The sequence below is a fragment of the Heloderma suspectum genome, chromosome 5 (genome assembly GCF_057233095.1).
Source record: "Heloderma suspectum isolate Gila_16-S chromosome 5, 16-S_ref, whole genome shotgun sequence".
NCBI classification, from domain to species: Eukaryota; Metazoa; Chordata; class Lepidosauria; order Squamata; family Helodermatidae; genus Heloderma; species Heloderma suspectum.
The window spans coordinates 4,073,947-4,099,415 of NC_139462.1; the positions used below are offsets into that span (position 1 = coordinate 4,073,947).

Here is a 25,469-nt window from a genome sequence, read left to right on the forward strand (position 1 = left end):
CCAGACCGAGTGCTACCAGTCGAGAAGCCTCGGGCAGCGATCCCCTTTTCTTTCTGAATGTATTATTTGTGGTCAGAGAAGAGAATAAGATGAAAGAAGCGGTGGGAACTATGAGCAGACAATGACAAAATCTAGGCCACCCAGAAAATCCCATGAATGAGGCAGCGCAATGGTGCTATAACAGCCTTGCTTGAAAGCACCCCAGATTGCTTGGAAATGCCCCCAAACCTCAGTCTCTCAGATCTAGCCATATCCTCCCAGGGCAGGCCTGAACCAACCAATCATGGCAGAAAATGACATTTCCGGCGGGGGATCTTCACGACAATGGAATGAGAAGCGCATTGGAGTGTTATCTGGATTTTCATGGAATCAGCTTTGGTCCATCAGGGACACACAGAGCAAGAAAAGCCAAATGCACTGTACCATTAAAATCTGGTTTTCAGGGGTCACACAGCACTTGAAAGGAACATACGTCGGGGTTTGGTGGCGGGGGTTGAACCGAATGTCATCAGCTGGGCAGGGGCTGTTCAACTAATGAGAGAGGCTTGTTTCCCACCCTTGTCCAGGCTACCCCCTGCTACTACATTATTATTCAAAAGAGAAACTAATTTGCAATTCTCTAGAAATAACCCAATTATCCAGTACAGCATCTGAAGGCTCCCCCTGAAAGCAGCCCACTCACCCCAATTTTGCCCCATTCCAGCAAACTGTCAGGGAGTTATAATTCACACCCTCTTTTCCCCAATGTGCGCACTTTTGCCTGAAGAAGTCAAAATCCCCAATTCTCCGATACAGCATCTGAAAGCCCCCCCGAGAGCATCCCACCCACCCCATCCCAATTTCACCCCATTCCAGTAAACTGTTGCAGAGTTATTGCTTCCAACCCCCCCACCCTTTTCTCCTTTTCTGGGCACTTTCTCCCTGCTCGCAATGACAGGCTCCCTTGATCCCAAGACCTCGCCAGATCGCTACTGCGATAAAACTCTTGTGAATCTGAAGCAGCTTTACACAACATCGGGGAAGCAATTAAACACAACATTGAGGAAGTGAAGTAACACAAACATCAGATAAATACATAATCACCAACGCTAATTACTCCCACTGGCAAAAAGGAGGTGCTGGGAGATTCTGAACGCTCGAAAGAGTGCTCTAGGGCTTTGATGGGTTGGAAAGGCAGACGAGTTACTCTAGTTACCTAGATTACTGATGACAGGGCCAGGCAAAAGACACAACCCTAGGAACACCATGATCATACCAAATTTAAAGTGGAGGGATGGGCAAACGGCTGCTGAACCGCAGGGGAGCTGAATTAAAGAAAAACAATGGAATAAAAGTACTCTACAAAAATGTAGCATCCCCACAGGTAAACTCCAGAGTGGCTGCAGAGTGGCCACAATGTCATTTATACCTAATGACTTTAAGCCATAGCAGCATCGGAGAAAACCTCCCATGTAGACAGGCCTCTGAAATTCTAAGACAGACTTCCTCAGCCTGCTGCCTTCCCGTCATATGGGGCTACAGCTCCCACCAGCCCTAGCCAGCATGTCAAATGTAGTCCAAAATATGGAGGGTGAGGGGCTGAGGAAGACTAGCCTAAGATCTTGATAGCGGTGGAATCCCTGGTACTCTTCCAGGGAATGAGGACCCCTCCCCCCTTACACAAAGGCTGGTGTGAGACTCTGCAGAAATCCAGACTGGAGGTGCAGAGCTAGATCCTGTTTTGTTTATTTTTGTTTTGCTTTTAAAATCATAGCCTGCCCATTTCCCCCCAAACACCAGGCCTCTCTAGACGACAACCATGAAGCCCTCCTGACTTGTAAAAGGCAAGCTAAAACCAAATTCATCAAATGACTGAAAAAGGGAGATATAAGTGATTCATAGTGTAATCTCACACTTTTTTACTCAGAAGTAAGTCCCACTATGTTCAGTAGAGCTTCCTTCCACGAAGGTGTGCACAGGACTGCAGCTTCAGTCCCCCCACATTAAACTTGTATGTATGTATGAACGTATTATACTTTTAGCCCACCCAAAAATGAAAATTCTCTAGCGGATTAATGATACTAAGAGTAAAAATTCTATGATTCTATGAAAACACAACACACAATAAATAAGCAACAATAACAGTATAAAATCTGTAAAAGCAGCCATTCACACACTCTATGGGAATTAAAAAATTGACAAATCTAAACTATAAAAGGTAGAATCTAAACTGCCTAGGAGAAAAGGAATGCTTCACCTGGCATCTAAAAGATCACAGTGTGGGCACCAGGCAAGCCTCCTTGGGGAGAATGTTCCATAGGTGGGGTGCCACCACAGAGAAGGCCCTCTCTCTTGTATTCCCCCACCCACCTCCATTTAGCAGGGGCATCCAGAGGAGGGCCTCCGATGGTGGCCTAGGGGTCCAGGCAGGTACGTGGGAAGCAGGGACATTGCTAGGTTCTTAAAAGATCCGGGGCACAAGCCCATAACACAAGTGTGTGTGTGTGTGTGTGTATATATATATATATATATATATATGTGTGTGTGTGTGTCTAAGTGCACCTCTAATATATATATATGGGGGGGTATGTGCATGCAATGTGTTTGCAAGTGTGTATAGATTACATACATACATAAGAAGTGTGCACTGACCCCCCACCCCACTCCAACTCAGACCCTGATTCAGCATTTTGGAAAACATCCCGCTTCTGCTTGGACCAATTTGTAGTGAGTCCACTTCAGCTCAGCACCAAACCTGAATCAAGGTTTGGAAAAATGAGTCTTTATGCTTCCTGTGGACTACCATGGGAAATTAGAAAAAAAAAACCTGTAACCTTTTTCTCTTGGTCAGAACTGGATGATAATTACAGGCATAGTAGCCCCCTAGAAGGTGATTACAACTGCCCAGTGTCAGAAAAATAGGTGCGGGGTTTACATTTTGATTTTCTTTTAAAGGGAACTGCCAATAACATTTTTATTCATTGGAAGAATTTGATAAAAATTTCAGGATTCATTGCCCCATCAGAGGAGAACATGTCTGCCAAATTTCAGATTGCTAGCCACAAGGGTTTTTGTGCAAGGGTGGCCTTGACATTTTGAGGTCTCCAAAAGAGGACATACTTATCTCCCTATGTTCCTTGTGCACCATTGTTCTGAAAATTACAAACAGCCTAGAGGTGTCCCTAAGTAAAAAACCAGCAAAGTTTCAGAAGGATACATGCAGCAGTTCATGTGGAAGGGGAGTTCTCCAATTTGGGGGAGGGAGTGATTTGCTTTCCCTTCCATTCACGCCTTCCCCAATAGTTTTTGGGTAAATTTGTATGAAAATGCACAGGTCGTTAGAGGTGTCCCCCAGGCAAGAAATCTGCAAAGTTTCTGAAGGACATACATCCATGAAAATTTAGAATTACTAGAATTTATTTACATTTCACCAATGTTAGCAGCAGGGGAACATGGGTGGGAAGGTGCTATTGCACTCATGTCCTGCTTATGGGTTTCCTATGGGCATCTGGTTGGCCACTGTGTGAGCAGAATGCTGGACTAGATGGACCTTGGTCTGATGCAGCACGGTTCTTCTTACGTTCTTAAATACAGAGTGCCTCTGAGCGTGTGCAGAATGTTTTTCTTTCACCACTGAGCACGTACATTCTCCCCCTACCTGTTCTGTTCCCCTCCATGCAACCATCCTTCCTCATCCTACCATCCTCCAGCAACTCTTCATCAAAAGAGATGTCTTGTTTTGTGCAACTCCTCTCTACCTCCTCTTTGTTATGCACAAGCTCTCATTGTATCTTCCTCTCCATAACTTCATTTGTGCCAAGACTTCACCAGGATTCAGCCAATGAGTCTGTTTTCAAAACTACAGCTAAGTTGTGGAGAAACTCTGAGCATGTACTAAGTGCCTTTCCCTCACCACTGAAGCTAGAGTTCATGCAAAACAACAACAACACCAAACCCACAAATGACAAAACATGCATAGGACTGAGCTGCAAGGCTAGTCAATCCATTAGATGGAATTGGGTAGGCACTGTATTAAGCTTGCAGTACCACGCTCACGACTCAGGACTTATTTCTGAGAAAACATGCAGAACATCAAGGCGCAAACCTCCCTGCAAAAGTAACTTGTGCTGGAATCCTATGCACACTTTCCTGAGGGTAAGTCTCATTAAACATAATGGGACTTCTCAGTAGGCATACATAGGATTGCATAAATTAGCAATATTTATCTCCCCTCCATTTAAAAAGCAAACCAAAAACTCCTATTTTTTTTAAACAAAGCTTTCTGTTCATAGGAACATCGGAAGCTGCCTTATACTGAGTCAGACCCTGGGTCCGTCTAGCCCAGAACTGTTGACACTGACTGGCAGCAGCAGCTCTCCAGGGTTTCATGCAGGATTCTTTCCTAGCCCTACCTGGAGATGCTGGGGATTGAACCTGGGACCTCCTGCATGCCAAGGATGCGCTTTACCACTGAGCCACAGCCCTTCCTATTGCTGGATAATGGCCACTGACAAATAAAACAGCCCCAGATTTGTTTCTCTGCAACCATGTGAACCCCCTCTTCCCAAAGACTTGAGTGAGGAGAAGGAGAAAAACCAACCCTCTTGTCAGTTTGCATAAAGTCAAATACAGTTCAGAACTTTTCTTGCCCACTGAAGAGAATTCTCTTTAAGAATTCCCCAAGATATTCTCTGGGTAGAATAAAGAAGAGAAAGAAAGAAAGAATTTCTAAGAAAGAAAGAGCACGATAGGGGAAGGAAGAAGAGAAGAAGAATGGTGATTGGAAATGTATGCAGGGGTGGGGGATTGAGAGAATTCCCTAAGCCAAGTGGCTCCTTTCAGAGAGGTAGTACTTCAGAGGAATTTAGGAGGCTGTGGAAGGTTTGTAAGGATTGCACATACTTCAATTAACTTTATGAGGCAAGGTGGCTGAGGGCTTTTTCTAGCTTTTTAAAAGCTGTAGAACCCATTTAAAAGCCCCAGCAGTTTCTCAATCATGAAGCCACACAATCCTAGCCCTCCCTTTGGAATAATTTGAGTCCTACAGCTATTTAGGAGAAATTAAAGTGGAGGGGGAGAAAGAGGTTCGTGGAGGCTAATTGGCTCCTTTGCTGTACTGAAGCTACTAAACTTCTGCAGAAGCCAAAGGTTCCAGTTTGGGGCAGTAAAATCAGATGATGTGTGAAATACCAGTATTTCACATGGAGCTCTTTCTTCCCTTCCTTCTCCCTCTTCAAAATTTCATTGCAAGCAAGCTCCCAAGAGTGGGCATGTAAGAGCAGAAAGGTAGGGGAAGAGAGGTTTTTTGCATCTCAAAAAAAACCCTACACCAGAGATTAGGGATAGTGACCCCCTAATGGTCACCTTAAACACCTTCTGATTAGGATCTCTAATCTCCTGTGTGGCTTGACAGTTTTTACTTTTTGTTTTAGTCTTTGAGAAAAGGAAACTTTATGCATGGCTAGTGCAAAAGCCACTGAACCTAACTGTCTGAAATTTGGCAGGTTCAGTCAGCTTCATAGGGGCTACCAAGTCCCCAAATTCCATGCACTTATGTGGAAGCATTAAAAAATTATAGCTCTTTGCTTTGACAGATTTTCTTGAAAAAAGCAAATTTTACCTGTGGCTAGCACAGAAGCCACTGGACTGAACTGTCTGAACTCTGGCAGGCTCAGTCAGCTCCATAGGGGCTGTCAGGTTCCATGCACTTATGTGGAAGCACAAAAGCCACTGGACCTAACTGTCTGAAATTGGGCAAGTTCAATCAGCTCTATGGGGGCTACCAGGTCTCCAAATTTCGTGTATTTATCATGCAAACTAAAAACGTTATGGCTGTTTCTGTTTTCCAATGCAAGTCAATGGGAAAATGTAAAAAACAAACAAAAAAGGCAATTAGGTCGCTCACAAGATCTGGGGCACAGCTCAAAAAAAAGATCCAGGGCCCGTGCCCAGGTGGGCCTGTCAATAACAACACCCCTGATGGGGAGGAGACTGTTACACTTTCCCCTGCTAATGGCAACATTAGGTCCACATGATGGTATTTATGGCATTTGTGACCTGCCAAACATAGCTTTAAACCAGAGTGGGCAACTTGTGGCCCTCCAGATGTTTTGGCCTACAAATCATAGGAGCAGAGGAAGCTGCCTTGTACTGAGTCAGCCGCCGGTCCATCCAGCCCAGTATTGTCGACTCTGACCGGCAGCAGCGGCTCTCCAGGGCTTCAGGCAGGATTCTTTCCTAGCCCTGCCCGGAGGAACCAGGGGTTGAACCTGGGATGTTCTGCATGCAATGCAGGGGCTCTGCCACTGAGCTACGGCCCCTTCCCTGCTCGTGGCTGTGTTTTTCAGATGCCAGGAAATTCTTTTTTTAAATGTTGTTCTGCGAATCTCCCATCATCCCTCGCCATTGGCTATGCTGGCTGCAGCTGATGGGAGTTGCAGGCCCAGACTTTGGGAGGGCCACAACCTGCCCACCCGTTTTAAACCAGGGAGCCCTCCGGGCGGTCAGGACCACCACTGAGCACAGATGTGCCTGCTGAGCTGGAAAGGCCCCCGTGCCTGACTCCACCCGGGAGCACAGAGTGCACGATCAAATGCCACTGTGTGGAAGAGCAGGCGGCTTGCCACAAACTTGTGCACACTGAAGGAAATGTAATCCAGGGTGCACTCCTTTGCAAGCATTTTGAATCGCATGTATATCCTAGCATGTCCAAAGCATCTCATTGCGGCAAACACAGCGTTAGCGTCTGTACAACAACCCTATGAGGTAGGTTAGGCCGAGACACAGTGACCGCCCCAAGCTCAGCCCCAGCGAGCTGCGCGCATTGGAGCCCAGGTCTCCGGGGTCCCTGTCAGGTGCTCTAATCCAGACTTCTCCAACATTGGCACCTTCCAGATTTGTTGGACTGCAACTCCCATAATTCCCAGCCAGCCTGGCCATTGGGCAGGCTGGCTGGGAATTATGGGAGTTGCAGTCCAACACATCTGGATGGCGCCAAGGTGGGGAGGCAGTTCTTACCACTCCCCATGCTGGCCCAGAAGCCACCGGCGATTCCACAGCAACGTCACTGTCAGGGGCGGCGAAAACCATTCTGCCTCATCTGCTGGGTACTTTCCTGTTCCACCTTTGGAGGCTCCCCAGTGTTTTATTTCTCCTGGCTCTCTAGACCGAAGATAAACAAGAACAGAAACTAATGCAAAGGACATGGAGTGCTTGAAAGGTCGAGCAAACCATCTTAGCAGCAGAAAAGACTCTCCGGGTGCTACTCAGTTCACCACAAAATGGGGAAAGGAAATGGAACCAGAACCAGAACAATAGGGCGGACTCCAATGCCAAAGCCTGCAGGAAGGGCCATTGCCTGGCAAGACTGTCTGGCTTGCCTGCCTCTGGCTTGCAGAGAGCCCAGGCCGAGCCAAAAGCTACTATATATGGTCACTCAGCAGCCCTCTCCCAGGAGGCTCACGGAGCAATATTTTAGAAATGAATTTGCTGGAATGTGACAGACACAGCCTGCTAAAGAGCACTTTAGGATTAGAAGGGGGAAGAGGAGACTCCACATGGGGTTTATCTTCAAAATGCAGTGGAGGCTGGTGGCTCAGATGTCAGCAGGGCAGTGAATCCTCTCCAACTTTCAGTCAGAACCAGTCAGAACTCTAATTATTTGAAAATATTATTGATGTAATGTATCTTGTACTAACAGTCATTTAGGGATGCCTCAAGTCATGCTCAGTTTCCCAGCATATGTCAAGAGTCACCATATCATAATATTTATTTATTTATTTATTTATTGCATTTATATCCCGCCTTTTTCCTTCTTGCAAGGCACCCAAGGTGGCTTACATTCGCCTCCTCTCCATTTTATCCTCACAACAACAACCCTGTGAGGCAGATTGGACTGATATGCAAAGACAATGTGCGTTCTTGACAGTTTGGGTTTTCTTCTCTAGAGTCCTGTGTTTCTGGACTTTTTCTGGTTAGATCCTGTATAAGTCTATGAAAGTAGTTCTAAAATCCACCTGTGAGAGAAACACTGTAGGTTATTCCACCACTGCCTCCACATGTGACAGAATAACAGGTGAGTTATACTATCTATGTTTCATTTTTAAAAAACACCTTTGAGGCAGCTTAACTTCTGTAAACCACCCAGAGACCTTCAGCTATGGGGCAGTATAGAAATGTAATGATGATTTCCAGAAATTGTACATCTCTAGTCTTACATATAAGTCTTCCTATTATATCTCTTTTAAAAATCATTCTGGGGAGTAAAGGCAAAATATGAACACCTTGTCTTAAACATTGTATTCATCATTCTAAGAGAAAATATTTCATAATCCAAAATTGTTCAATTTTTCCAATTTTTCAGAAAAAAACATATGGGGGAACAGCCCCCCCCCGTATTCTGAATTCCTTTGAGGTTTGGGGGGGGGGGCCTTCACACCTCTCCTCCAGCCAGTATCCCTATTTTTGCCTTTTTGTGATAGTTTGTCAGTGTGATTTGCTAAAAGTCATTCTTCAGGATTCAGCTCCTTTCCCAGAGAGACTGAGTGGGTGGGTGGTTGATCCATGCACACAGGTGGGTGAATGCAGGATGTGCATGAACCCTAAAGGTGCCATTCAGTGGACAGGCGGCCATTTCACATGCTGCAGCTGCTGAGGTATATTCTGAACCCGTATGTTTTTCTAGCATAGCTTGAGTCAAAAGAACAAACACCCAAGTGCTCAGCTTTTAAATCTGTGCAGGACTCAGGCTACTGTAGGATCAATTAATACAGCAGAGGATCCTTCCCCAACCTGGTCCCCTCCAGATATTTTGGATGATGACTCCCAGCATTCCTGCAGTTGGCCATGCTAGCCTGGGCTGATGGATATTGAGGGCAAAAACATTGGAGGGCAGGCTGCAATATACAATGGACAGAGTACAATAGCCTCCCCCAACCTCGTGTGCTCCATGTCAGGAATGCCCCTGCTGCCTTCTGAAATCCTCCAGTAGCCAGAATCAACACGCAGACAAAAGGGCTCTTTTCCAAGGCTTTATTTCCATTCAACCTAATGATGCTTACAGATGCTAATTGCCTGAGACTAAGTGGAAATACAAAGGAGCAGCCTATCAGGGGAATCTAAGAGTAGGACGTCAGTTGGTCTCTGTTTGGAGAAAAGCGTGGCAAGTCTCTGAACTTAAGGAGTAGGAGGGGAGAGTCCTGCCCCCTATCCCGTGGGGCCTTGGGGAGCAGCTGTTGTCGCGCCAGTTGGGCTGAGCACCTCCTCTCGGCACCCGCAACCTCTCGCTTGTCTCTGTACCTGCGCCTCATGTCCAGAAGCTCAAGTTGTCCCTCCCTCTCCATGCCAGGGTCACTGTTGCTCCCAGGAATGTGAGCAGGGGGGGGTCTCCCTCCAGCTGCGCCTCTGAAAAGCAAGCGGGTTCCTCTCCCACGGTTTGTATCTCTTCCTCAGAATCAGAGCTGCTTTGGGACTCTATGGGCTCAGATCCAACCTTGACACTCCAGATGTGTTGAGCCAGCTGGGGTGATGGGAGTTGCAGTCCAACACATGTGGAGCGCACCAGGTTGGTGGAGGGTGGCCTAGGCCCTTCTGCAACGTGTCACAGTGTGGCAGCAGGAGTGACCCCTGGTGTGAAAAGAGAGCCGTTCCAAGTTAGCTGAGGATCTCTACTCCCACCTGTGACGTGAGGGAGGGTCTCCAGACTAACAGGAATTCTCCTCTGGGATTTCACCTGGGGCAAAGCACTTCCCCAGGCCTCACAACACTGCCCTCATCCACCCCACCTGAACTGAACCTCAAGTGGCCTCACGGCTTCTCAGCTCCTAACCTTGCCAAGACTGACACGTGCGTTTAACCTCCCAGATAATTCTCGGCAATAAAACTATGCACATAATATGTCATTGACAGATGGGCAGATCTAGATCACAAAATGGAGAGTAATTTCCTTTTCTGTCTGTACCCCTCAAGGCCAGTACCATAGCCACCCAAGGGCGCCCCAATCCAACCACCACTGGCGAATTCCCCCACCGCCTGTACTCTCCACTCCCCCCCCCCAATATCCTCGTTCAGATTGCTGGGGGGGGGGCGTGCATGTGTGTTTGCACAAGTGTTGTGCTCCCCTTAATTACATGTCAGCCTAAATAAATAAATAAAATCAGAAAAGTCACTGGAAAAGACCCTGATGCAGGGAAAGACTGAGGGCAAAAGGAGAAGCGGACGGCAGAGGATGGGATGGCTAGATAGCATAACCGATGCAATGAATATGGACTTGAGCACGCTCCGGGAGAGAGAGGAGGACAGGAAGGCCTGGCGTGCTATGGCCCATGGGGTCACGAAGAGTCGGACACGACTGAACAACTGAACAACAAATGCTATAATGCAACAAAATCATGCCAAATAAAAAATAAATAAAATCATAGCATTGTAAATCCTGGTATCCTTCAATTAAAACTCCACAATAGTCATACCTATATTTAAACATAAAATTCACGTATGCATATAACACGCTGTTATGTGACTTTCAAAATACATTCCAGGCTCCTTTGCTAACTCCATGGCAAATGCCTGCTGAGTTTCATTCTTAGTGTTGCAATCCTATACGCACTTACCTGGAAGTCAGCTCCATTCAACATAGTGGGACTTACTTCTGAGTAAACATGCATAGGATTACACTCCACATTTATATTTGCTATAAACAGAGACCTCCTTTCAGCCATAGTGGCTTCCAAAGTGATTTACAACACAAACAAAATCATTCAAAATTACCCCCAAAAATCAGAGTCAAACTACACATTACTGTAAAGACGTATCTAGCAGCTCTGTCTTTTCTTCCCTTTTTTACTCAAAAGTAAGTCCAAGGGACCTGATCCAGACTGGGACCTTAGCAGTGGGGTAGGGGGCTTTAATCCATTTGCCTACGCACAAACACCGTGTTCCCGATCCACACCAAGGGGCCCGCAGCTGTAATTCACATTGCCCAAAAGTGATCCATTTGTTACAGTGGATTGCTGTTTGGCCATTTAAATTGCAGGGACTTCGGTGGGGGCAAAGGGCTGAAGCTCCCCTGGCCCGTGTGCAAGGGTCCCAACCAGGATTGCATCCCCTGCGCTTACTTTGGAGTAAAAAAAATCTGCTAGCTGCATCTTTAAAGTGTAGTTTGACCTAAATCCCAAAGCCGAACGGTGAAGCGCCTCACCAAGTAGCCATAACAGCAGGCTGCAGGCTGAGAGGCACCACTGAGTACAAGCTGCCAGTGGGGAGAACAAGAATTCTGCCTTGCGCCCTGGTTTGTGAGCTTCCCATTGAGCCATCTGGGAAACTGGGTGCTGAACAGGTGGACCGTCCTTGCGCTGGGAGCTTACACAGCATTGTAACTGAACTCATTCCAAGGCAAATGGCTGCGTGAACCTGCCATCGGGTTTTTGCTTACCTATCAGGGCAGCATAGAGTGCAAGATGGGTGTAGAATGGGACAGCTAGGGGATTTCTCTGGAATTAGTTAAAACATCAGTAACTACGTTTCCAGCAGGGACGCACTTCGATTTAGAGAGGGGACTTAAATGAAGCTAGACCGCCTTATAACAGCCAATCACTAAGCGTAAAGCATAATGGATACCAAGGACGGTATTAGATAAAGGGTTGGCGTAGGACTTATGCGTATAACGGGGAGTTTTACCTGGTGGGTGAGGTTCAAGTGGTGCAAAATACAGCAGCTCGGCTGCTCACCGGCGCACCATATCGGGACCATATTATATCTGTCCTGAAAGACTTGCACTGTTTGCCATCTGCTTCAGGGCAGATGTTGGTGTTGGTCTTAACTTTTAAAGCCTGAAAGGCCTAGGACCAGACTATCTAAGGGACCACCCGTCGTGCTACGACCCTGCCCAGACTTTGCAGGAGAGGACATTCTGAGGACAATGTTACCTGCAGAGGCCTGCTCCTCAGGCACATGCAAATGGGCTTTCTCCTGTGTTGCCCCCAAACTATGGAATGCACTCCCCCCAGAACTACGATTGGCCCCCACTCTCTTGCCCTTTAGAAAGGGTTACCAGGGCATTCTTTTCCATTTTGCCATTTAAAATGTGGGGGGGGGGGTTTAAACAATTTAGGGCACAATCCTATGCGGGTTTAGACAGAAAAAAAAAGTCCTACAACTCCCAGCATTCCCCAGCCAGATACACTGGCTGGGGAATGCTGGGAGTTGTAGGGCTTTTTTCATGTCAGAACCTGCATAGGATTGCACCCTTAATTGGTTTTTCTTACTGTTTTGATTGTTGCAAGTTTGTATTATTTTTAATTGTTGTACATTGCCTTGATGGCTTTTTAGGCAGTATATGAAACGTTAATAATAAATAAATAATTGATACATTGCAAAGGAACCTGAAGCCTACCTTTCAGACCATGCCCTGCGTCACGGATGCCCCAGAAATATCACTTGACCCAAGCAGAAACCTTGCGAAATCTGCCCATTGAGGCAATTCTGCACACACACACACACACCCATTCAGCATCGAGACATCCCCAAGCACTAATGCAAAGCGGGCAAAACGTGTCCAAGAAGGTGATGTTTGGAACAATGCTACTAGTGGAGGGTGATCATATGAGCAAAGGAAACAATAATAATGTATTTAAGTATTTAATTAGTAACTTTATATAGTGTCTTAACTCACAGCAGCTCAGCCGTCCTTACAACAGTCCTGTTGCAGATTCTGGGAGCTGCAGCTGATTAAAAAGCTACCAAGGGAGATCAGTGCTAGGGTGACGTTTGGCTCACAGCTCCCACTCTTAACCACCAAACACTAGCCCTGGGACTGTTTTCAGACAAATCCCAGAATAACATGCCTGGAAAGTGGCAAAAGGTTACTGAGTCCCCGTTCCCCAAACCAGGACCGGGATTTTTTTTCTAGCTGATCTCCAATGTGCCTCAGCATGAACTCAGTTAAATCATTATTTAAATCATGAAGAAAAGTGGCAGATTTATATCTCTGATTTAAACCAAGTGTCCAGGATTCTACTTTATGTATTTGCCTGAAGAAGCATGCATACCAATGGCTGCAGTAACAATTAAAACAGATCACTTTGCAGCTAATGTAAACAGAGCCTTTAAACAACCCAGAAGCATAGTCCAAAACCTCTGCTCACACAGCCCGATTGTATTTTGCTCTACAGAACAGAAAGACAGAAGAGAACAACTGTGAAATTAAGGGTCCTGTCTGGGTCTTTCTGTAAGCATACAAAGTCACTAAGCAAGAACGCTTATTTGAAGGCTGTGTGCCCAGAGCTTCCCAGAAGCTAGAACTGGGGCTTACTGGGCAGAACAGTGATACAGGAAGTAAGCACCCACATTCTTTGGTTGACAAATACAACATACGTGACTTCAGAAATCAACTATTTTTGCCCTTGGTTTGTTCTTTTGTGCAGAAAAGCAGCAGGGAGTAATAGCTTCAGTTTTAGGAGCATCTGAATATGTAGGCTTTAGTATTCAGATTTCATTTTGAACCAGGTTATTTTAAGAGATGTTTCATATAACTGAAATTTTAAAAAACCTGATTACAGTTTTCGATCATTTTTTATTCATGTTACTGTGATAGTCAGAAACCGACAGGTGAAGCCTTTGTCTTCATGCTGAGTTTCCAGCTTTCACAGGCCAAAGAGTGACACTAGAAAAATGTCTCCAAGGTGGGATCCTCCAGAAATGATGCACAGACAGAGACTGACCCAGGCCATCACCACCACCGGATCCCAAAGAAGCAAAAAGTGGGAGCAGACGGGGTGCACTGCTGAAGGGGCTGGTCAGTCAGAACATTCCACTTGATCCAAGCAAGTGGATCCAACCACATGGGAAAGCCAAAGACATCACAAAGCTTAAAGCAGCTAGTCAACTTGTGTGGGGCGGGGGGATTCCTTCACAACACCAAGTGTAGCAATTAAACGCAAAAGAGGAGCACAATCTATGATCCATTTGTTCCCCAAAGCTCATGCTTCCTGGGGATCTGGAGGCTGACAAACAAAGTCACGGAGAAAGGATAGGCAAAGTCTGGTGTCAGTAGCAGAGTAGGTTATATTCTATAGGATAGGATAGGATAGGATAGGATAGGATAGGATAGAGGGGAAATAATTTGGGGAGAGCTGGGTTCAAACCTCCAGCCGTGAAGGAAATTAGGGTGATGCAGAGTTGGCTCTGCTAAAATGGATCCCGAAGTAGGAATGGGTTCAAAGTAGGGCAAGAAAGGTGGTCAGAGGTATGGGAAGCAAATCCTGTGAGGAAAGGTTGAAGAAATGGGTATGTTTAGTCTGAAGAAGGAAGACCGATAGCCTGGGCACATTCTTCAAATCCCTGAAGGGATCTCACACCGAAGAGGGCAAAGACTTGTCCTCTCATGCCCCAAAGGCAGCACTAGATCTAACAGGCTTAAGTTACAGGAGGCAGATTTGGGCTGGACATTAAGAGAAACTTTTTACTGGTAAGAATAGCTGGACAATGGAGCCAATTACTTTATGTGCATTGTGGGGGGGGGGGTCTCCCTCGCTGGAAGTCTTCAGGCAAAAGCTGGACAGGCATCTATTGGGGATGCTCCAGCTCTGGATTTCCTGCATCAAACAGGGAGAGGGTGGACTAGATGGCCTCCAAGACCCCTCCAGCTCTAGGGTTCTATGACATAAAGGAGGAGGGGAAAGTGACTTGAGTGATGGAGGTGGCAGCTCCTTCAATACTTGAGGGAGCTACAGACACAGCCAAGGACCAGTTCCCCCTTTTCTGTCCCTTGCCAAGAAATAAGACGCACCACCCACCCTAATATAGCTACTGAAAAACTGGAATCACACATGACTGAGCAGTGAGAATGGATCAGAGACAGGGTATTCCAATCCAGCCCTCTGTAGATCACTCGGAGAGCCAGGGTGGTGTAGTGGCTAGAGTGTTGGACTGGGGCTCCGGAGATCCGAGTTCTAGTCCCCACCTGGCCATGAAACTCACAGGGGACTTTGGGCCAGTCACTGACTCTCAGCCTAGCCTACCACACAGGGTTGTTGTGAGGATAACATAGGGAGGAGGACCACGTAAGCTGCCTTGGGTTCCTTGCAAGAGGGGAAAAGGTAGGATAAGAATGTAATAATTCATAAATAAATAAATAAGTAAAGTAGGATCCTGTGCTGGGCTGAAAGAGCCCCCCCCCCCGTAAGTTTTCCGCTATGGCGTCATGGGGCAGTGCGAAATCTACAGTCCCTAGATCAGCCTGCCCCAACCTGGGACCCTCCAGGTGTGCTGGACTTCCACTCCCATCATCCCCAGCCGGCATGGGCTCTTCCTTTCCCCATTTAAGCCGCTTTTCCATCCCGCCCACTTCCCGCGCGCAAAAGAGTGGTGGGCATGCCGATAAAATAAGAACACGACCGTCGAAACGACCAGCAGTGTCACTGATCCTCGCGAACCAGCTCAGGGCAGAAGGCGCCGCGCGACCCCCGCCGGCTCCCGCCCCCCGCGGGCCCGGCAGGACCCCGCCAAGCGCCCGGCTCACCTCGGAAGGCCAGGCTGGCCACCGGGTCGCTGCGCTTGTCGCCCTTCTCCGCGCCGGGCAGGCTGCAGGCGCGCTGGAGCACGCAGCGGAGCATGGCTCGTGCCGGGCCGGCCGTCCGTCCGCGGGAGTGGCGCGCCGGCTGCGCAGCCCGCAGAGCCGCCCGCCCGGCGCCGCCTCCCGCTCCGGACGCAGCATCAGGACCGGCGGCGGCGGCGGCGGCGGCATCCCGCCAGGGGGCGCTCGCCGCTCGCCGCCCTGGGATGCTTAGCCGGGCGGAGCGGGGGGCACAGGAAAGCCAGCCGAGGGTCTGGGCGGTGCGCGGTGGGGGGAGGCCAGGCTTGGGCGGAGGGCAGTCCGAAGGCCCCTCCCTCAGCGAGGCATCATTCCCGGCTAGGCACCAGCCTACTGCTTGGTCCATATTCCCCTCCACCCACTACCCTGTGCAGGAGCCTCCCCCGACCTCATGCCCTCCAGTGTGTTGGACTACAACTCCCATAATCCTCCAGCTAGCTATTAGGAGAGTTGTGTCCTACACATCTGGAGGGCTCCAGGTTGGGGAAGCCTATTTTATTTTTATTTATTTATTAAATTTATTAATCGCCCATCTGACTGGTCACCCAGCCACTCTGGGCGATGTACAACCCACCATAAACAATTTAAAACAATAAAATTTTACCATAATTTTTTTTTAAAAAAAATACCCTAACCCACCCCAAATGCCTGCCTGAACAACCACGTTTTTAATGCACGACGGAAGCTCATTAAAGAGGGGGCATGACGGAGTTCCCTAGGGAGGGAGTTCCACAGAGTGGGGGCCACCACAGAGAAGGCCCTCTCCCTCATCCCCACCAGTCTAGCTGTCCTGGCTGATGGGACAGAGAGAAGGCCATCCGAGGCTGATCTTGTTAAGCGGCCTGTCTGGTGTTGCTGGAGGCGCTCCTTAAGATAGGCTGGGCCGGAACCATATAGGGTTTTAAAGGTCAAAACCAACACCTTGAATTTGGCCCGGAAAACAACTGGTAACCAGTGCAACTCCTTCAGCACTGGAGTGATGTGATCTCGCCGACGGCTGCCTTTAATCAGGCGAGCCGCCGCGTTCTGTACCAGCTGCAGTTTCCGAACCGTCTTCAAGGGTAACCCCACGTAGAGCGCATTACAGTAGTCTAAACGAGAGGAGACCAGGGCATGTACTACCGATGGGAGCAGATGGTCGGGAAGGTAGGGGCGCAGCCGCCGTATCAGATGGAGTTGATACAGCGCTGTCCGGCTCACAGCTGACACCTGAGCCTCCATGGACAGCTGGGAGTCCAAAATGACCCCCAGGCTGCGGACCTGGTCTTTCAAGGGTAACTGTACCCCATTCAACACCAGGTCAACATCCCCCAGCCTCCTCTTGTCTCCCACCAAAAGTACCTTGGTCTTGTCAGGGTTCAGCTTCAGCTTATTCCTCCCCATCCAGCCACTCACCGTCTCCAGACATTTGGACAGGGATTCTATGGCCAACCTTGGTGAAGATTTGAATGAGAGGTAGAGCTGAGTGTCATCCGCATATTGATGACACTGCACCCCAAACCTCCTGATGATAGCCCCCAGTGGCTTCACATAGATGTTAAATAGCATCGGGGAGAGGATGGAACCCTGTGACACCCCACAAGTAAGTGGCCACGGGTCCGAAACCTCCTCTCCCAGTGCTACCCTCTGGTACCTGCCAGAGAGGAAGGACTGGAACCACCGCAATACAGTGTTTCCAATGCCCAACCCCTCCAGGCGGTCCAGGAGGATACCGTGGTCAACGGTATCAAAAGCCGCTGAGAGGTCGAGGAGAACAAGGAAGGAGCATTCCCCCATATCCAGAGCCCTCCTCATATCATCGACCAAGGCGACCAAGGCCGTTTCTGTCCCGTGCCCAAGCCTGAAGCCCAACTGAAATGGGTTTAGATAATCAGTTTCTTCCAAGTGTGCCTTCAACTGCAACCGCCACCACCCGCTCAATCACCTTGCCCAAAAATGGCAGATTTGAGACTGGGCGAAAGTTGTTCAGAACTTGAGGATCCAAGGAGGGCTTCTTTCAGAGCGGTCTTATCACTGCCTCCTTGAGGGCTGATGGCATCACTCCCTCCTCAAGGGAGGCGTTCACCACCGCCTTGATCCCCTCACCCAGTCTCTCTCTGCAGCTCATAATGAGCCAAGATGGGCAAGGATCAAGTAAGCAGGTGGTTGGCCTTACAGATGAAAGCACCTTGTCCACTTCATGGATATTGTTATTGTTACAAGCCTACTTTACCAGCGTTGAGGAGATATCTTTTGTTTTTCTGTTTTAAATCATTATATCAAACAACCACTTTTAATAGAACATTGCAGGTCTTATGCTTCTGTTTCTTCATGGGCACAATGATTATATATCTCTGTGTATATAGACACACATACATAATTTGCACCCTGCCCTTCATCTCCAGGATGAACCAAAATCAAATCTTACCAAAATCATGCTACAAACAAACAAACAAACCACAATAATAATACTAACAGATACAATAAATAAATAAATGCACCAACAAAGATAGAGCAAAATAGAAGCCACAGTTGACACAGTTCCACCAGGTGGGTCCCCCTGGCCAGAGCAGACCAGAAGGAGGGTGCCACTAGCAAGCAGGTCCTGTCACCATTCACCACAGTTCAGATGGCCCCTGGAGGAGGAGGGCATCCAAAGATGATCTCAGCATAGAGCCAGGCTCATGCTGCAGGAGGGGATCCTTCAGGTCATGAGCCATGAAGGTCTTGATTGGAAAGCCCCAACATTTTGAACTGTGCCCATAAAAATTGTTATGCCAATTGCCAGTTGTCGACAAACATCCATCTGCCCCAGCATTGTGCCTCCAGTGGTGGCCACAAAAGCTCTCAAGCAGGACATGAAGGAGACAGCCATCCCCTGTTGCCCACCCACCGACCCACCCAGCCCCTAGTAACCAGATGGATATTGTTACAAGCTTATAAGGCACTGAGACTCAGCAAATGGCTGTCTAAGGCAAATGGCTATACAAACCTGCCATGAGGTTTGTGCTAACATGTAAGAGCAGCATAGACAGTATAAGAATAAGTCTAGCATGGGATAGCGAAGAGAACCAAAGATTACTAGCCTGGTAAAAGAGTACTTTGTGCCAGAGTAAAATTTTGGGAAGTATTTGTATGAGCTGTTTGTTGTTTATTCGGTCAGTCGCTTCCGACTCTTTGTGACTTCATGGACCAGCCCACGCCAGAGCTTCCTGTTGGCCGTCGCCACCCCCAGCTCCCCCAAGGTCGAGTCCGTCACCTCCAGAATATCATCCATCCACCTTGCCCTTTGTCGGCCCCTCTTCCTTTTGCCTTCCACTTTCCCTAGCATCAGCATCTTCTCCAGGGTATCCTGTCTTCTCATTATGTGGCCAAAGTACTTCAGTTTTGCCTTTAATATCATTCTCTCAAGTGAGCAGTCCAGCTTTATTTCCTGGAGTATGGGCTAGCAAAGTCATTTATACTCTGGAAAAGTGAGGCGTTCAAGAGAACAGGTTGCAATTGATATACCTTTTTTAGATATGTTGTCAGCCACAAGATACAGAGACAGAATGCTTAGGGAGAAATTAGGGACTTTCTGAGTTTCTCTAGAATTGGTCAAAACATCAGTAATGATGTTTTCAGAAGGAAAGCACTTAGATTTAGAGTAAGTGGCTTAAATCAAGCTAGACCACCTTATAATATAACTGATCAGTAAGCTTATAGCATAATGGATACCAAGTACGGCATTAGATAAAGGGTTGGCATAGGATTTACGGGTATAAATGAAAGTTTTACCTGATGGCTCCTGCCTTCTATCTTGATTCTAAAAAAAAAAAATTCTTTTTGGTGGGAGAGAGCCTCTACCAGCAGAATGGCTGTAAGTCTAATTAGTTCATTTCTATTTCTATATTGAGCATGAAAGGTGTGTGTGAATGAATCTTTATAATAAAAAGTACTTTATTTCATTCTAATTGGTTGTATGTGTTAATAATATATTTGAATACAAACTCAGCTCTTCATTGTGTCAAGATGGTCATATTTCCTAGCTCATGTCAAATTCTAGTAGACAGGAAATAAAATTGTGTCTTAATCTAAAGTTTATTTCAATACTACCTCTGGCCATGGGATGCTCTAGTCCTCCCTTTCACAGCTAGTAGCCATTTGATTTGGCTGTTTTCTGGGAGAGTGAATAAGGTTGCTATATTCACTGTGTCCAACCCTCTCATGATTTTTTGAAACCTCTGGCTGTGCTATATTAATTATTAATCAACATTATTTTAAACAACATGCATACGCTTCTGAGAGCACGCCTTGCCCTCTCCCCCTTGAGATGTACTGAGTTAGCTCACTCTCACTGCTACTGGATGATCTGTCTCAGTCTAGCAGAATTTTTTTAAAAAATGGAGTGTTTCTCCATACCTTCTCGCACTCAGGAGGTATGAATACCTTTACTCTAATCACCCAAACTGTCCGGTCATGCTCTATTCACACACAAGTGTCCAAAGCTGGTATGACAAACTGGAATTATCTTGTTGTTTGAGTTTCCATCAGTGGCTAAGCCCACTGTTTGAGTGAGATTAGGAAACTGGAAAAATGTGTGGGATTTTGAGCTCCCTCCATGCATGCACATACACTGACACAGAGACATGGGAACATCAAACTTTCCAGCATGCCAGAAATTTGGTGATGGTACCCAACGTGTCCCCAAGTTATGAGGTGTTCCATGGGCAGTTTAGATTCCTTAAGGATGAAAGACTTAAATAACGCCTTTGTAATGTTTGCTTTTATTTACAAATATTCGCGCAGAGCATCAGTGTGTGTACGGGGGTGGGGGACATCAGCACTCCTACAAGAGGCAGCAAGCCCTCTCACCCATGCACTGGATTGGCAGAGGGAAGATGCTGCAACCCAACCCCCGACTTTGCTAACTCAAGTTTAGGGATGTAGGAATCAGCTAAACCCGACCTCGTCACAGTGCTCCGAATTCCATCTCCAAGCTCGTTCTGACTCAAATCCATATCTGATTGTGAGCTTTGGTGTTTTTTCCTTCTTGCGTAAAAATCTGTGCATATTGTCCCAAATGTATGCATCAATTGTGCACATTTTTGAAATGTACGCATTCTTCTCGTCATTAACAGCACAATCCTAGGCATGGCTACTCAGGCGCAAGTCCCACTGATTTCAATAGGCTTACTTGCAGGAAAGTGGGCCTCAGATTGCAGCCCAAGCGAGACTAATGACCTTTCATCAAATCCTGACTGCTCTCTCCTCGCCAGTTGGGCAAAATGACTGTGAGGGAGGCTCTCACTCCTCATACACTCAGCACACCTGTCCTGTCTCCCAGGCCCTGCAGACGGAGCAGATCAGCCTGCCTGGTCCTCACCAGGACAGGCTAACGATGGCAACTGGGGACTGGGGAGATCCGGGTTCTAGTCCCCGCTCGGCCATGAAGCTCACTGGGTGGCTTTGGGCCACTCACTGGCTCTCAGTCGAACCTGCCTCACAGGCTTCTTGTGAGGAGGAGGACCATGGGAGCCGAGGCCTTGAGTTTCTTGCAAGAGGAAAAAAGGTAGGCTATAAATGAAACAAGAAATAAATAAATGAAAGAGCAGCAGCAACCACCAATTAGAATGCCACCCTCATGAAGCCAGGCTGAGCACAGCAAACTTCTCTTTGACACTCCGCAAAGCCACAGAGCAAACATGACCGCGCTTGTCACGGGCAACGATCGCCTTACCCCACCTGCAAGGCTCCGTCCATGTCCGGGCTCATCCACTGAGTGCCCAACCCTCCGCTGCTGCCATGCCCGTTTTCCCTGAGACCATTTCCCAGCACTTCCCGCCTTGGCTGAGTGCCCCCACCCTCCAAATCTGTCCTGTGTTCTTCCACTTCCCTTCAGACCCCTCCTCAGGAGACCCCCCTTTGGCCAGGGTTAAAGGCCCTGCTGAGCCAGCTACACTCCTCCTGGCTTCAGCCCCCCACCCCCGGCGCCCCTCGGTCTCACCCCCAAGATGGCCCTGGTCTTTCCGCAGACAGCCAGGCCCAAGCGGGCGCAGGTGTCTGCACTCCGGGCATCTGTGCAAGTGCAGAATTCAGAACCGGGCACTGAATTCCGTTTCCTCTTGCCTCCCTTTCTTCGGGGACACCTTTCCAGCACAGACGACAGGGGAGGTGCGCTTGGAAGCACCTGGCCAGGGCGTGGGGACATCCCCAAAGACCAGGGGCAGCTGAGTGGGAACTGAGCCAGGGGGCTTCAGCAGCTGGCCACTCCTCATGCTTGGCAGGAGCCAAATAAAGTACACAAAAATATGCAAATTTGCACAAATCCACGACCAATGCAGGCTGCAAACTTGTGCTTGAGGCGCTGCAGAACTCTGAGCACTTTGTCTTCAGCTCAGCCCACACAGAGCCTTCCCCTCTGGCCTGTCACTCTGGGCTCTCGTGGGCCTTCATTTTTTCTCCCTTTTCTGCTGTAAGGGTGGGGTGGGGGGGATGGGGAGGCAAAATGCTTTTCCTTGTTTGTGAGGCAACTACTCCTGAGACCTGGCCTTGACTGTGACATGAACATGAGGGACGGATCCAGCTGCCGCCCTTGCCCATCCTTCCACTCCGGCTTCTCTCTGTCAGAACCCAGCAGGGTCCTCCCATGAAGCTGAGTGGCGGGGGATTCAGGACAGGTAAAAGGCAGGACGTCTTCACACGGCGCAGAGTCAAACTCTGGAATTTGCTGCCACAGGAAGTAGTGATGGCCACCCATTGGGATGGCTTTAAGAGGGGGCTAGAGACATTCCTGGGGGAGAAGGCTATCGATGGCTACTAGTACTGATGGCTATGTGCTACCTCCAGTATCAGAGGCAGGATGCCAATGTTCCCCAGTTGCTGGGGAACATGGGCGGGAGGGTGCTGTTGCAGTTGTGTCCTGCTTGTGGATTCCTGGTCAACAGCTGGCTGGCTGCTGTGTGAACAGAATGCTGGACTAAATGGACCCCTGGCCTGTTCCAGCAGGGCTCTTGGATGTTCTTATGGAAACACCTGCGACTTTGGGACCATCTGCTTCCCGAAGACAAAGGCCTCCCCTGGCTCCCAGCAAAGGCTGAGCAAGAGTTCTCTCTGCTTTAATGTGCATGTTGTGGCCAGAGAAGAGCCTGCATCAGTAAAATGAGCTTGTGCAGACAGCCATCTCCCCTGCAGCTGGCCTCACATTTAACCCATCCTCTCCCACTCCTGCGCAGCACAAACCTGCCTACATTCTCCCAGCGGAGATAAAGTACATGGGAGTAATTTGGCCCTACATATGGTTTCTCTGCCTGCGCTCCTTTGGAGATCCAGATTTTAAGGGACAATGGGAGTAATTTTAGTCGATTAAGGGCACAATCCTATGGGGATAGGCAGCCGCCTCCGAGCTTGGAGGTGACCGCCTATCCAATGTAGGGCAGGAGAAGCGCAGAGGGGATCATTCCCTTCCGCGCTTCAGCCACCCTGCATTTGCGGCTAGACAGCCAATTTTGGCTGTCTAGCTGTGGGACCTTGGAAGCAACAGCTGGACGACACGTCGGATGCATCGCACCAGCCTTTCTGCCTTCCCTACCCCGGAACGCCCTGTTTTCGCTGCTCCTCTTCCGAGTGTGGGGCTGTTCCACGCTGCCTGCAAGGCAGTGTGGGGTGGGGGCGGTTCTCCAGGAGCCAGCCTATCCTATGGCCATCCAACCGCTGACTAGCAGCCATGGGATTGCACCCTCCACGGAGTAAAAGGCCCCAGAAATGCATTCAGCTGGTCAGCCAGTTCTGGGGATGAATGAATTTGGCAAGATCAGTTTCTCTCAGCTTCTCTTTTTTCCAGTCTTCAGTTTGGTTCATTCCAAACTTTAAGTTGTTGTTTTTTAAGTTTGCATGAAAATTTCTTTGCATTTTTCTGTGCATTTCTCTGGATACATGCATTTTTGTACACAATTTTGCCTAACATGCACCTTTTTTGCTAGCAATGTTCCTAATATAATGAATTTTTACATTATTTTAATGAATATTTGCACTTTTGTGTGCACTTCTCTCTACGGTACCTATGTTATTATTATTGGAGAATTCCATTGCTAAATTTGGAGAAGTGTACAGTTTGAAGGATGACAGAGTTTTTTTTTTGGGGGGGGGCTAGAGAGCCATTTCTTTTGAAGCTAACATTAACCACAACACACACATCAAAGCCGAGCCGGAACACATTGCCTTAAGCCCCCCTCCCCCACCCGCCAGTAAAGAGGGAGGATCGGAGTATACACTCCCGACTCTTCCATGGGCTCCTCGGAAGACCAGTCCCTTCCCAGGCCTCAGCTCCTCATCTGCGCAGTGGCTGGGCGGGACGAGCTTTCCCTGAGCCAGGGCAAGGGGGAAGGCAGCCACAATGGCCGGGACGTTGGGTGGCACTTTTCTGGCACAGAGCACCCTTTCTGCAAATGGCATAAACCAGCCTGGCACCCTCCAGATGTGTTGGACTACAACCCCCAGCATTCCAGCAGTCATGGTTACGCTGGGTGGGAATGCTGGGAGTTGTAGCCCAACACATCTGGAGAGCACCAGGTTGGGGAAGGCTGGCACAAGCCATCCCAGTCCCCAGCACCACCCCCAGCAGCAGCAGGTGCGGCAGCCCACAGCCAAGATGCAGCCTGGCGCCAAGGAGAGGGCTATAAATAGGGAGGGGCGGGGGAGGCTATATAAAGGTTTTATATTATGTTTTATACCGCTGTGAACTGTCCAGAGAGCTTGGGCCACTGGGTGATACAGAAATGGAATGAATGAATATAATATGTTGCTGCTGCTGTTATAATCGTGCTGTTGCTGGCTGTTCTTGTTGTTATTATTGCTGCTATTGTCACTGCTGTTGAGGAGCGGGAAGTGGACAAGACAGAGTCCAGTCATGAACTGGGTTCAGCCTTCAGATCTGTGCATTAACGATAAAGGGAGGAGTGGACTCGAGCATGTGCAGAAGGCACTCCTCCCCCTCCCCGCCCCCCAGTTAAACACAGCCGGCCCCATGCATCAGAACGGATCCCCAGCACCTCTCCACTAAGAACCAAGTATCAAGGGGCCTGCTTTTCCCTCAGGTCCCTTGCTTCTAGATTGGGCAATCAGGGGTTAAAAAAGGAGAACTGACTGGTGGGTTTGTCCCTTTAAAATCCCTGGGACAGAGGTCAGCGCTGACTCCAGCCTAGACGCCACAGGGCCGGTTCAGGCACTGGTCCAGAGACGGCCTTCCAACAGCTCACTGAATTCACACAGCCACATGCACCCCTGAATGACCCCCTGGCCCCCAAGCGGGGTTCCCGAGCACTCCGGCGCCTCTCCAGTGGCTTCCCCTGCTGCTTGCTCCCTGTGGAGCTAGGACCAACTCCGCTTTATGAAGCCCCGCCTAGGCAAAGGGCTGCAGATTTAGACTTTAGATCCCCCCACCCGCCCTGCCCAGCCGTGCCAAGACACCGCCCCTCCCTCGGTTGCCTGTTCTTCCTGGCTCTTCTGTTAGTTCATTACACTCTTACAACATTAAATTACAAAAGGGCAGACGGGAGGTACAAATAAACGTGCAATATTGATCTATCATAGATTGGTTTTACATTATACCTAATAAATTAGCCAGATAGCTTATTTGCTTAGACTACAGTCAGAGAGACATATTTTTGATGACGCCATTCCCATGCAGTGACTCGGATCCCATCTCACTTTCCTTTTGAGCTAGTTCCTTTCCATCACCAGCAGCAGCAACAGACCTGTGGCCAAGAGGCAGGAGGCAGGAAGGCCACGTTCCCTCCGGTGTGGCCGAGCTGTGTCGGGACTCTCCCACTTCAGACTGCTCATGAGGAGTCAAATGATGTAATGCCACACCATCCAAAATCAAATACGCAGACTGTGGTTGTGGTCGTTGTTTTATGGAGAAGCATTCAGTCATATGAGCCCCTAC

The 25,469-nt window shown here is 48.5% G+C and overlaps 1 protein-coding gene across 1 annotated transcript in view; it reads right to left on the reverse strand.

Annotated features, from left to right (window-relative positions):
* Positions 1-15,587, reverse strand: part of DYSF (dysferlin) — a 186,796-nt gene extending 171,209 nt beyond the window's left edge. The window contains exon 1 of the mRNA XM_084855234.1: positions 15,494-15,587. Within this exon, the coding sequence (XP_084711360.1) occupies positions 15,494-15,587 (94 nt within the window). The remainder of the gene's footprint in view (positions 1-15,493) is intronic.
* Between the last annotated feature and the right edge of the window lie 9,882 nt (positions 15,588-25,469).